The sequence below is a fragment of the Mustela lutreola genome, chromosome 9, assembly GCF_030435805.1.
Source record: "Mustela lutreola isolate mMusLut2 chromosome 9, mMusLut2.pri, whole genome shotgun sequence".
NCBI classification, from domain to species: domain Eukaryota; kingdom Metazoa; phylum Chordata; class Mammalia; order Carnivora; family Mustelidae; genus Mustela; species Mustela lutreola.
This window is the reverse complement of record NC_081298.1, coordinates 123,865,246-123,878,717: the sequence shown is the minus strand read 5'-3', so window position 1 is coordinate 123,878,717 and position 13,472 is coordinate 123,865,246. Positions and strand designations below refer to the sequence as shown.

Below are 13,472 nucleotides of genomic sequence, written 5' to 3'. Positions count from 1 at the left end.
AACTCAGTCACTGGGGGGGAAGGTATCTGAAAATCATTGTTAGTTCTTTTTTTATTATCTTACTTTAAGGTGACTGATCTGACTCTAAAGAAGACCACTTCTATACTTAGATCATAAAATGAATTTGTCTCTCTGAATGTGAGTATTTTCAAACTCAGCTTCAACCTTGGAGGTGTGTTACAGAATTACATAGCTTCTATTTGTTGAGTTCTAAGTATTTTTTAACATTTCCATCCTCATTTTACAGAAAGGAACATTCAAGGTTGAATACTTTATCATTTGTCAAAGAGCAAGAAATGATAGATGAACTCAGGTTCCCAATCTTGACTCTCCTTTTGAAACCACTAGTTCTAGGGACCTTGGTATATTATGGGAGGCAGAAGCAAGGAGTCAGTACTGAGTTTCCAGATACGACTGCTGAAGCAACTTTTATAAAGCAGGTTCCTGAAAAGCACTAGGTAAGGAGAATAAAGGTTAGAAATTAGCATTAATTTGTTTACTGTTGTACTCACTCAGCAAACATGGAGCAGGCACTGTACTAAGGTCCTTCTTTTATGTACTTCCTAAACCATACTACCTAAAAACACATTCCAGAGGTATTACAAATGTACATGTAAAAATAAAATGTTAGAGGAAGTGCTTGGGAAAAAAATAACCTCAGAGTTATTGAACAGTTATTGAACAGTCTGTAGAAATCTAAATTTTCTGTGTGGTCAGAAGAGTCCCTAAACAAAGTAAAAAGCCAAAAATTGGACTGAGAGAAAATATTAATAACACATGTGATAGATAGGGTTAATAAAACCCAATAAACAACAAGAGCAAGAAAAGTCCTAGAGGCTTTAGCGCGAAGGATTTGACCAGAGAAGTGACAGCAGAGATGACCAGTAGGCAAGTAAAACATTGCTCGGCTTTAGTCGCTGAATCTCATCCGAGACCCCTTTTCCCAGCTGTCAGACCACCAGCATTAAACTGCAAAGGGACAGCAGCTAGACTTACCAAGTTATTCAGGGCGAGCGAAGCAGGTGCTCTCTCCTGATGCAAATTCAGGAGTCTGAATGTAATTGCTGTAAAATTTTTAGAAAGATAATCTTAAGCTATTAAAATGTAAAATATTCATAACCTTTGATCCAACAAGCTCTGTGTTAGCTCACAATCGAATATAAGTCCCACTAAGAAAGGATACACATATATCCTTTCTATGAGCACATTTAATGTAATACTATCAAATGGCTAAGAACTGCAGACAACCTGAATGTCTGTTGCTAGGGGAATGGTTAAAAAAAAAAAAAAATCCATGGCATGGAATATTATGTGGCTATTTAGGAAGCAGTTGGTAGGGTGATATGTATAATACAATTCCATTATGGAAAACAAAACAAAAGGTTAAAGAGCTATTTGTATGCAAGTGAGTGTATATGTTTATGAGCATAGAGAAAGCTGTTTGAGGCTCCGTACACAGTTAATATTAGTTACCTTTAAAAGTGGGGGGTGGTGTGGAAGAGCTTTTTCTTATAAACTTCTGCATGGCTTGACTTGTTACAACAAGCCCAAGTTTTGTCATGTAACACCAAAAAATAATTGAGAAGTAAAAGCATAAAAAATCATAAAGCTGAAAAGAGGGGGGGGATGTGGTTCCAGAGACAAAAGATGAGGAGAGTGTAGCTTCCTAGAAGCAGGAAATTGAGAGTATTTCCAGAGGAAAAAGATTGTCCATGTCAAATACTGTTCAGAGATCAGTTAAGATAAAACACAGAGGGCTTTGCTGTGTTTTATGAATGCCTGGGGGAGGGCAATCCCGATGGCCTAGCGGGGTCAGAAGGCCATTCTCCTGTGCTCAGGGATAATGGGAAGGAAGGGAATAGAGAGGGCCAGTGCAGACAACTTTTCAAGCAGTCTGTGAAGGAAAGCAGAGAGAGGAGAGAGAATGCGGTATAGAGACCGGCATGATTCTTTTCTTTCCTTTTAGAATTTTTATTTTAGTTGTTATGTTCTTTTTTTTTTTTTTAAAGATTTTATTTATTAATTTGACAGATAGAAATCACAAGTAGACGGAGAGGCAGCCAGAGAGAGAGAGAGAGGGAAGCAGGCTCTCTGCTGAGCAGAGAGCCCGATGCGGGACTCGATCCCAGGACCCTGAGATCATGACCTGAGCCGAAGGCAGCGGCTTAACCCATTGAGCCACCCAGGCACCCCTATTTGTTATCTTCTAAATATTTTATTTATTTATGAGAGTGAGTGTGTGCACATGAGCAGGGGCAGAAGGAGGGAGAAGGAGAAGCAGACCCGTCACTGAGCTCCCCACACAGCCTGATGCGGGACTCGATCCCACGACCCCAGGATCATGACCTGAGCTGAAGGCAGATGCTTTACTGACTGAGCCACCCAGGCGCCTCTTTAAAGTTTTTATTTTTTAAGATGGAAAAGACTTCTGGTTCTTGCCCCTTTGTGTACTTGCCACACGTGCATCCTGTAGGCACAACAGAAGGCAGAGTGAGGATGATGTCAGAGCTGAGCTGGATGAGTGTGATGGCCAGCTTCCCACGATACGGGAAAGGAAGAGGTGAGGTTAGTTTCAGACAGAAACAAGGACCGCGTATTCTGTGGTTCTCAGTGCGCATGGGCAGTGATTCTTAAAGTCTAGATTGGGACCCTCCTAGGATGGCAAGTGGGGCCTCCAGAGGACCTGTGAACCAACCCAGAAATACAGGCCAGTTCTTACCAGTCCTTAAGTGTGAAAGATGTGCAGTCCTGTTAAGTTTTCAAAAAATTCATATTCGACTTAGAGCCACTACCAACCAAGGGTAAAATGATGAAGGGTTACTAAAATCTGATACTCACAAAGTAAAACCATCATGCTACTAGAATTTATGCTAATTCAGTATTTTATTCGGAAGTCTGGCAAACATTCAGTGCTTGGCAGTCATCGTGAACCTATAAATCCCAGTTTTGACTCAGGACATTTCATCAGCGTTGGCTTAAGTTAGTTACGGCATTCGGTTATCACTATCCTTGCTTTTAAATTATAAGTTACAGGACGTTTAGCTTTATCATTACCAGTTCAGTTTCTTGTGGGTTGTTAACCTCTCAATGTTTTTTTGTATGTATTTGGATCAACAGTGTTTTTGTCTCATAGTATTGTTATAACCAGGCTTTTAAGATATGTATGTCTTGTGATTCATCTATGAATCATGTGCAGTTATTTTGTGAAGTCGATGTGTATGTAACCCCCTGCCATTTGCTTGTACAGTGGCACAGTTTGTAGTGATATGTTTCTTGGGAATTTTTGCTATTTAAGTAACTTATCCTATCAAGGTATATATAATAAAACTACTGGGTATTTTGAGATTTTGTGCTTGTCTTATGATACAAATCATGTTCATAATTCCTATTCTTCCTAAAAAAAGAAAATCATAAGTCATTTATATATATTCTAAAAAATTACGACATGACATATATCATTGGCAACATGTTTACGGCTATTTGTTAATTATGCTTTTGACTAATTCTTGTTTGTTGCCAGATTCACTTTTCCCCCCTTGGAATGTCAGAACAAACAAGATAGGTGGGAGTCTTCTCACGGTGGTCAGCTCTGGTCAGAGAGTTGGACAGCCATCACTCTAGGGAGTGATTGGCATGTTGCAAAGGATATGCAGAGCTGCTAGCTTCAAACCCAGGTACCTGGCACGCTCTAACCTCGATGCCAGTGGGCTGTGAGCTCAGCACCGGGAAGATGGTAGGAGAGCAGGTACTAACGATATTTTGTTTTCCACTCCCTGCTTAAGGATGTAAATGAAGACCCTGGAGAAGACGTGGCCCTCCTTTCTGTCAGTTTCGAGGACACCGAAGCCACTCAGGTGTATCCCAAGCTATACTTGTCACCCCGAATAGAACAGTGAGTATCAGTGTCATTAGTTTTATGTAGCCTGGTGTTTCGCCTTGTTAGACAAACATATCTTGCTAATTCTTTGGCCGCTCTTGAACTCGTGGAGTGATTTCTCCTCATTGACTTTCATTTTCTTAAAAATGAGTTGTACCGGGAGTTTAGATTGCAGAGTAAATGCAGTTAGTATTTGCCACTGCAGTCTTTGGATGAGTCTTAGTTGTGCAACTTGTGATATGAATTCCGTACCTTTGTAGAGATGAGTAGGCAGGCGGAATCCGAAATTGCGTCTCCTTCCAAATGTTCCCCGGGTACATATGGTTATAGCCTAAAGAGGACTGCTCAGCAGCATCCTAGCCAATGTCTTATATTTTTGTAATGCAGTTATTTGTAAAAATGTAACTAGTCTCCTGAAAATATTAGCAAAAGCTTATTCTGAAGTCAGTAATGGTGATATTAAAAAGCAGATAACTTTAAAAGATGACACATTTGAATTTCTCTTCTGTGTCTAAATAGTGCTCTATAGTTGTACATGACTTTCAGGCTCTGGGGTACAAGCAGTTTGATGCCACATTTGTGTTTTAACCTAGTACCTTGACTCGTTGGTGATGAATTTTACAGGGGCTAGCCTCGCAATGTGCTTATTGTTGGCTGAAATGCTTCAGAAGCTTATTCTACTTCAAAGGAAGCTGAGGTTCATTGAAAATAGATTGTAGGCAGATTTGGTTGGGAGCTTCTGACAGGACAGATTTTTCATCGGCAGACAGAGTTTTTACAGATTCTGATTGAAATATGTGATTCCAAATCTCAGTCAGGGTTGGCTGATTTCTGTCTGTGAGATGTGGTCACCGTCCAACATTCATATCCTGAGTCATTTTTACTCCCTCTGGCCCTAGTTGTTCAACTTTGTGAATCATGGATATACTGTCTTCCACACTGCAAGAAGACATAGATGTTCATTGTCCCACATGGGTGACTAGGGGTGCCAGTAATCTATAGGCATTCTCTTATTTATTTGTGTACCTCTGAGAGCACCTGGGATGGGTTTTACAGTAGCAGGCATTCACTGAATATTTTCAATTTTTTTTTTTTTTGAGATTTTATTTATTTGACAGAGCGAGAGATCACAAGTAGGCAGAGAGTCAGGCAGAGAGAGAAGGGGAAGCAGGCTCCCTGCTGAGCAGAGAGCCCGATGTGGGGCTCGATCCCAGGACACTGAAATCATGACCTGAGCTGAAGGCAGCAGCCCAATCCACTGACCCACCCAGGCGCCCCCTGAATGTTTTCATTTTTTTTGAAGATACTAACCCATATTGGCAAAGATGCCAAAGAATGTTGGAGGCAATATGAGGTAAATAGGCCAGGTCTCTCGGTCCTGCCAAGAGGGCCTAGCCCAGGGTCCTGCCACTTACCAGTTGGTAAAATATTTAATATCTTTGAACTTGCTTCAAAATAGGGCTAGTATTACCTATTTTATAGTGATATTTTGAGGATTTTATGAAACACTGTTCTTAAGGCATTAATTGCAGTGCCTGACACTATGGTAAGTGGCAGCTGTACGTGTTGTCATTATTGATGGCATTTATAGGAGAAGAATGCGTGAGGGAGCGAGTGGTTAGGACAGGCTGGGGCAGAAAAGGCAAGGATGGGTCAATAGGTGAGCAGATACTAGTTCTAAGTCGTCACTGTACATACGTGATAAATCAGGAAGGTATGTTGGTGATGAGGAAAGAGGGATCTCAATGCAACCATTGCAAGATGTAGGTAATTAGTTAAGCTGCAGACAGGAATTTGCCAACTTGGAAAAATGATTTTCCCAGCACCCACGTTATTTTACTTGGAAGTTACTGCACCTAGTTTGCAAATAAACTTGCTAATAAAATATTTCTCCCTCTAAAAATCTGAGATGTGATGTGACAAATTATCAGTGAAGGTTATATTTGAAAAGTTATTTCCTGTAAAATGTAGCTTTCCTACTATGTCCTTCCTCTTTTTTTATGTTACGAACTTTTTTATGTTATGCCTCTTACTTTTCCATATCGGTTTCTAATGCTCTTCCCTTCACTAGCTTGTCATTCAGCCAGACTCCATCACTTGAACGTTTCTTAATTTATCTGTGTGCCCTTGCCTGTGTGCCTTTGCTAAAGCTATCACCTCCGTGTGCAATGCCTTCCCTAACGCCCGTTTCCTATTGAAATAGACCTTTCTAAATCCTGTCCCTGCCATTTCTCCTGAGCACCATTGAGCTGCCTTCTTTGGCCATCCTGTGAGCTCTTACAATACTGAATTTGTATCAGTTAGAATCTGCTCATCACAGATTTAGTTAGCGACGCATATTTGCTTTCCCATCTTTTACTAAATCGCAGACTACTTAAGGGCAGGAACAAGTCTTTTCATTTTGTTAATGTCTTGCAAAAATGTAGTGCAGGGGGAATGGGAGCCTGGTTGGCAGTATTCTGGGTCAGTACATAATTCTTACAAGAAAACTGGAAAACGCTGCACTGAGAGTCAACATTTCTCCTGGTTGATAGAGATTCGCTTAGTAGAACTGCCTTTATAGTACCAGTGAAAACTGCCAGAAGTTCTTATATCCTTGAGTAGAGTTTTAAAAATGAGATTTCAGAACAATATGGGATTGGGAGGGAGACAAACCATAAGTGACTCTTAATCTCACAAAACAAACTGAGGGTTGCTGGGGGGAGGGGGGTTGGGAGAAGGGGGGTGGGGTTATGGACATTGGGGAGGGTATGTGCTTTGGTGAGTGCTGTGAAGTGTGTAAACCTGGCGATTCACAGACCTGTACCCCTGAGGATAAAAATATATGTTTATAAAAAATAAAAAATTAAAAAGAAAATGAGTTTTCAGAAGAAGAGGTTAAAATGGCAAGTGGTCAGATTGTCGTATGTAACTTTCTAAGGCTTACATAGTTACTAAAGTTATTAATATCTTTGGTTAACTCATGCAGAGTTCAGTGTGTAGAACGGAGATAATGTCGTTTCAGTAGGCCAAGGTCATAGGATAGATTTTAAGAACTGAATGAGGCGAACTGGGACTGGTCTTTGATACTGTGTTAAGGTCTCACTCGTTTTCTGTGTTTCATACTGTCCTGTCAACTCTGAGCCATCCAAGCATTGATTATTGACTCAGACTTGAAGAGTGCTCTCAGGAGTCATGGGGAAAGCATCCCATGTGGCCACGCCCAAAGCCATGGCCAGACGCTTGTGCTAAGCTGAGGCTTGTACTCTTTTTGGCTTTTGCTATGGCTCTTTCTAGGAAGTTCCAAGCCCCATGCAGTACATTTGACAGGCAGGGGTCCAGGCCTGATCAGTGTGGGTCAACAGTAATGTGCATCAATGGCCTGATCCACATTAGGTGAAAACTGGCAAGAAAAGATGCATTCTCTCTGTCTGTTCTCCGTGGGCACGGAAAGGTGTTTTGAGCCTGGGAAATACCTCATTTCAGTCTGGCTATGTCCCTCTGCCCCAACTTGTCCATGCAGTGGGCAGGAATATTATGCTTACACTAACTGGGAAATGGGAAAAGGCTACTTTGGGTCTTGTCTTCACATGTCGGAAGAAGGATCCATTTATTGTACCCTGAATGTTTCTAGGGACATGGTTACCAAATGTCCTCAAAATAGACAATCCCCACAAAAGGGAACATCTGTCAGAGACATGGGATTGAAAACTCCCAAGTGTATTATAATGAACGGAGCTCTAAAATATAATCCCCGCTTCAGAAGTCTGTCTCTTTGCCCAGGATCCTGGAAGAGTTTCTGGTGTTTCTGGCGACATTGGAGCCTGACTGTGTGCCTCTATGGTGTTTGGATGTATGTTTTTTCCTGGTCTCCCACTGTGCACGTGTGTGGCTTGCAAAGGGAAGTTTCCAAGAACTGCATTCTTTTCGCACATGGGACGTTTATGAAATACGCTTATTTCGGGCTCTCTATATATTGTTTTCCAAGGAACCCAAACCAGCCAGGTAAATGGGACACTAAGGACAGTTCATTAAACAAAACAGAACAGCTAGTAGTCAGTTGTGCAAAATAGACTTTGGTTGACTCTTAAGAGAAGGAAAAAAAACCTAGTTTCTAAACCAGTTGCCTATTTTTTCCTCTGGCAGTCAAGCCGGCCATGTGAGGTTACATCATTAGAGCCGACACCAAACCTGCTCTACCTTTCCCTCCTTCTTAGACTGTTGGCAGCAGTGACACCAGAGGTGAAACGGGCAGTTCTCTTTCCCGAAAGGTGTGGGCCCATTTCTTGGCTTGAGCCTGTTGGTGGGAGTGGTTTGAAGAAAGCCAGCTTGTCACTCCCTGTGCTGTTCCCACTCGGTGCATAAAAAGAGGATTTCAGCCCCTGAGGCAGACCAGGTGGCATCTTTCACAAGTACAGAATTTGTTTTTAGAACTTTTTGTTGTTAAGTTACAGTCCGCCTTAGAAATACGTCCTCAAAGCTGAGCAGCCCACAGACGCTCACCACTAGGGAGGCCCTCGTGCCCACAAGTACTTTCAGCAACAAAAGCACAAGAATTGACCAAGTGGCAGGCCCTTGGCTGGGTGCTTCAGAGGAAATCAAGATAAATGAGATTTGGCCGTGCCCTTGCTAGTTTGCTTGATTGTAAAGGGAATCAGAACAGACAGGGCAAGTCCCAACTCGTGTGTTAGTAGAAAAGGCACGATAAGACTTGGCACCAGGGGACCCCGGTTCCTCCACTTGACTACCTGACAGTCTTGGCTCAAGACACTTAGCCTTTCTGAGCCCCACTCACGGAGTCCTCTGCAAAGGTCGGTCAGTCCTCACTTGCCAGTTCATCTCCTCCAAGGGGGTCATAGAGAAAAGCGCCCCCTGCAGCTTCGGCACGGGACAATGCCTAGGTAGCAGGTCTTGAGTGTCCCAAACACCAAAATTTGACTTGGTAAGTACTGTTAGAGTTCAGGGCAGGACAAAATCCCGTTTCCATTTGGCTCAGTGGAGCGGGGACCTTATGGAAGACTTTGGGAAGCCTGGCTCTTCCAGCACAGAGTGGCTTTCCTAGAGATTAAACTTGCGCGACTGTGAAAATCCCAAGTATATATTTGTTCAGTAGTTTCAGACGTTTAAACTGCTTTCACTCAACCATCCCTCTGATCCTCACAATAGTATCCCTAACATGTTCTAGAATACATCTCTTTTCTTCTGTAACCTGGAGCTCTTAGACCCTTCCCGGTACCCTCCACTGACTCTTCTTCCTTTTTCAACCCATTACATTATGCTAAGTTATGTTTCCCATGATTTCATCTCCAGAGCCCTACTTCTTTGTGGATGCCCCCCCAGATCCCCATTTCTAATCTCAACTTTCCTACTAGCTTTTCTAGCCGCTTGATAGACATGTCTGTCCGTGTGTTCACTCAACAGCTGAGATTGGACGTGTCTGCAGCCAAACTCCTCATTCCTCCAGGAAACCAGGGTTTCTTCCTTACAGCCCTGTTTCTTTTTTTTTTTTTTTTAAAGACTTTATTTATTTATTTGACAGAGACAGATCACAAGTAGGCAGAGAGGAAGGCAGAGAGAGAGAGAGGAGGAAGCAGGCTCCCTGCTGAGCAGAGAGCTCGATGCGGGACTCGATCCTAGGACCCTGAGAGCATGACCTGAGCCGAAGGCAGCTGCTTAACCCACTGAGCCACCCAGGCGCCCTACAGCCCTGTTTCTATTCAGGACACTCTCAGTTTCTTAGGTGTCCAGGTGCTGCCTCCAAATGGCATTAGCCAACCCCCGTTTTGTACTAGAAATCCTCTCTCCATTATATCTGTCTTTCTGGTCATTCCTACTGTCATTTCCTAGTTTAGTCCTTCGGTTGCTATGTCTCCTGATGGCCTTTTAACTTTCCTTCCTATGTCAGTTTATCCAGCCTGGAGCTGTCACTGTCTTCCTGCAGGAAGTTTGGGTCATATAATTTCTTTCCCTGCCTAGCACAATTAATGCCCCCCATCACCAATAGAATTAAGTATGCATCTCTCTGTGACATACAAAACTTCTTCTGTTGTCGTCCCAGCTGACCTTTCTACCCTGATCTGAGTTCTGTGTGTTTCCTTTTGTTCAGTCAAGCTGGTTTTCTGGGATTTCCTGTGAACACACCTTGTTTTTTGTTTTTGTTTTTGTTTTTTCACTTTCATACCTTTGCTTGGGCTGCTTCTCCTATGAGAATGTTGAATTTTATTTCACTTTCCTATAGAATCTCTCAAAGTTTTGTCTGTCCTCATAGATCTTCTCAGTTCTCCTCATCCCCTGTGGAACTTTTCCTGACCACCACCTGCCTGCCCAGCAAGACTATGTTTTATGCTTTTCCCACCTGTGTCCATACCTCTGGTGTTATAGTCTTTCTGTGGACCGTGCACTCCTTAAGGGTGCTCCTTTGTTTCCATCAGTGGAGCGCTGGTGAGCCACAGCCCGTGTTCTGCCAAGCTGGCCCTGCCCGAGCTCAGCTTCGGTTCCCACTGTCTGGATTTGCTGGCGGATCAGCAGGCTGGGGACCTGTTGGATCCTGTGCTACAGAGGATAGTGATCTCCAAAGTACATGTGTCTTGAGGCCCAGCCAGCAGGCTTATTTCCCTTACAGACCCCTGGTCATGTTTCCTAGAGGTGGAGCTTTATTTCCTGGGAGTGGCTCATCAGCTGAATCTAGAAGGTGATAAATATGCTTTTGATCTTTCGTGACCTGTTATCTCCTCCTGTTGTGACCTTTCCAGCCCTCTTTTCCCTGTCTTTTGCTCCACAGTGTGCCTGGCCACAGACATGGTCACTTGCAACATTTGTATAGCCTGTAATCCAAAAAGACTGGCTAAACTGAAACTTACCTAAAGGGCCTAGGGAAAGGGCTGGGAGGAGCTAAAAATGAAAATAGTACTACTTAGAATTATGGGTGAGGTTTAATGAAATTATGGATATAAAATTCAGATATATCAGATAAAGTAAGTTTTTAAAACAAGAGCAAATTCAATATTTTGTGATTTTTATTTAAATTTTGTGCTGAATTCAACATCTTAACAGGATGGAAAATTTTTGTTGTAGATGCTTGAAAGATTTTTTTTTTAAAGTAATTAGAAAAATTGTGTAGCTAAACAGATTTTAAAGAAAAGACAATTCTTTGCCTTCCTTTTTTTCTTTTCTTTTTTTTTTAACCTACGTCAATTGTCTTAAGAAATAAGACCCTAGATCTCTTGGGGTGATTTTGTGTCAGGATTTAAGTAATAGAACATCATAGTAAACATGGTTTAATTTTGCCTTACTCATGTTTACTTGAGTCACTGAGATAATCCTATAATAAATATTGTGCTCCTAGAGGGTTTTTTTTTCCCCTTTGATAAATATATAGTCCTGAGTATGCTAAGACAACCAGCTGTCAGGAGATGTGTATTTGGTTTTAGTGGAACGAGCTATCTTAGCCTCCAGGGATTGGAGATGTTCGTTTTACTAGTCTGGGAGCAGGGCCAGAAGGGTTCTTCGTGACTTCGAATGGAATTCTGAAAAGTAAGTTCAGCAAGTTTTCATTAGTGAGTTTGGCCTTTTCTCTTGCCTGTGCCTCCCAAAAGATCAAGAGCTCAGCCTGCACTTTGAAATATTACCAAAAAGAACCAGAACGGAATTTAGTTGGGGGAGAAAATCAATCAGCCCCCAAATAGCATATTTTTGGAAACATTCTGGTGTAGAACTCCTACCTCCCCAGCTGCCTGAGTTGGTGATGTATCAATGTTTTTATCTAGCTCTCTTTTTGGGCAGAAAAATATACATTTTGCAAGAAGATGTATACAATAAGTCTGTGATAATTCAGATCTCACGGGTACTTGTTTCTTAAACTTTTTTGCCCCCGAAGCTCTATCTCAGATTTATTTTGTGTCTGTGGGCAGTTCTGTGCCTTGCTTCTCCTAAGCACTGTTCTCCAGTCTACAGCATGATGATGAGCTCTAAATTCTAAGACATAACGTGTCTTCGTTTAAAAAATCAGCATAGCGCCTCTCTGCTGAACATCTCAAGGATTTTGTGCAGCATTTTTTTCTGCAGTGAAGATGGGAAGTTTATGATTTTCAGTTTTGCACTATATTTCAACAGCAAAACTCTACTGTTTTATGTAGTGTTCATTTGTATTTATTCACAAGTAGGAAAATATTCCTCAATGGAAGGTCTGAGATGTACAGTGGTAGTTAATAAGAACATGAGGCTGTGTTATAGGAAGGAGCAGAGAAATTAGAAAGTGGAAGAGAAAATGGCTTAGAATGTTCCAGAACTGATGGAAGATACCAATCCTCAAGTAGAGGAAATATAGTGAGCCTCCAACAGGCTAAATTAAAAGAAACTGACACCTAGACACATCATCTGAAGTTGCAGAACACCAAAGGTTAAAAGTATCCAAAGTTAACATACTGTTTTAAAGGAGTAGTAGATTGGGCCGCCTGGGTGGCTCAGCTGGTTAAGCAGCTGCCTTCGGCTCAGGTCATGGTCCCAGCGTCCTGGGATCGAGTCCCACATCGGGCTCCTTGCTCGGCTAGGGAGCCTGCTTCTCTCTCTGCCTCTGCTTGCCATTTTGTCTGCCTGTGCTCTTCCTCTCTCTCTCTGACAAATAAATAAAATCTTAAAAAAAAAAAGGAGTAGCAGATTGACTCAGACCTCTTTGAAAATCTGATGAGAGTTCATGGACTTAGCCCAGGAAAATGAACAGACACAGAAAGTTCAAATACAGTTTTGAGAGTAACACACCTGCCCCTGAAGCTAATCCACAAGCCTTATTTAAGGATCCTTGTTCTAGATTTCAGTTCTGCATTTTTAATGCCTTCTATACCCTCTCATGCAAGAATAATCACCGAAGTTTGAGATTAAATATTTTAAGAGTAAATTATGGTCCACCACTTACCCATTTCCCCCCCTCCAAAATCTACAATTCCCCTGTGTTCTTTATCTTTATTAATGGTGTGACTAGCCTCATGCCCATGGCCATGACACCTAGGCACCCTATTTTTGACCTTCCCCGCACCATGGTTGCCTGTATTTGCACAACTGCTGGCTGATTTTGCCTCTGTGGTATCTCATGTTCATCTGCACACCCTTTCCCCAGCCCCGTTTCAGACCTGCGTATTTCACTGTTGGCCACATTAATCCTTTGAAAGCAGAGCTCTGTGCATGTCATTTCCTTGCTGAAACATCCTTAATGGCTCTTTTCAAGACAGGGGAGCAAACTGTTTGCGTCCTGTCTGAGAAGGCTCCGTGCTCAGCACACTGACAGCGGCCTACATACCCTGTATCCCAGACTTCCAAACCACAGATGACAGGACCAGGGATAGGTACTTCCAGGGAGTCCCGTCAGTTCTTTTTTGGGAGTATACTTATTGTAGTTTAACAGTTTTTATCCAGCAGAGTTAGGTGTTTCGACTGCAGGCCATCCTGTGAGATATGCTGCAATTGTGTCTTGACTGTTCTAGATTTCTACAAGTATTGACTGTGATTGTAGATGTTCTTTGAATGATATTCCACAATATTCCACTGCTTTTTCCTCTTCTTTTTACTTCTTGTGGTTTTTAGTAAACCTCCCCCTTTGGGATAACTTATCTGAGCTACTGTT

At 42.2% G+C, this 13,472-nt stretch overlaps 1 protein-coding gene across 3 annotated transcripts in view; it reads left to right on the top strand.

The window, feature by feature from the left end:
* Window positions 1-13,472, top strand: part of BABAM2 (BRISC and BRCA1 A complex member 2) — a 406,823-nt gene that overhangs the window by 223,836 nt on the left and 169,515 nt on the right. For all 3 annotated transcript variants that reach the window (XM_059188740.1, XM_059188742.1, XM_059188739.1), the window contains one exon: window positions 3,783-3,892. In XM_059188740.1, coding sequence (XP_059044723.1) covers window positions 3,783-3,892 — 110 coding nt within the window. The remainder of the gene's footprint in view (window positions 1-3,782; window positions 3,893-13,472) is intronic.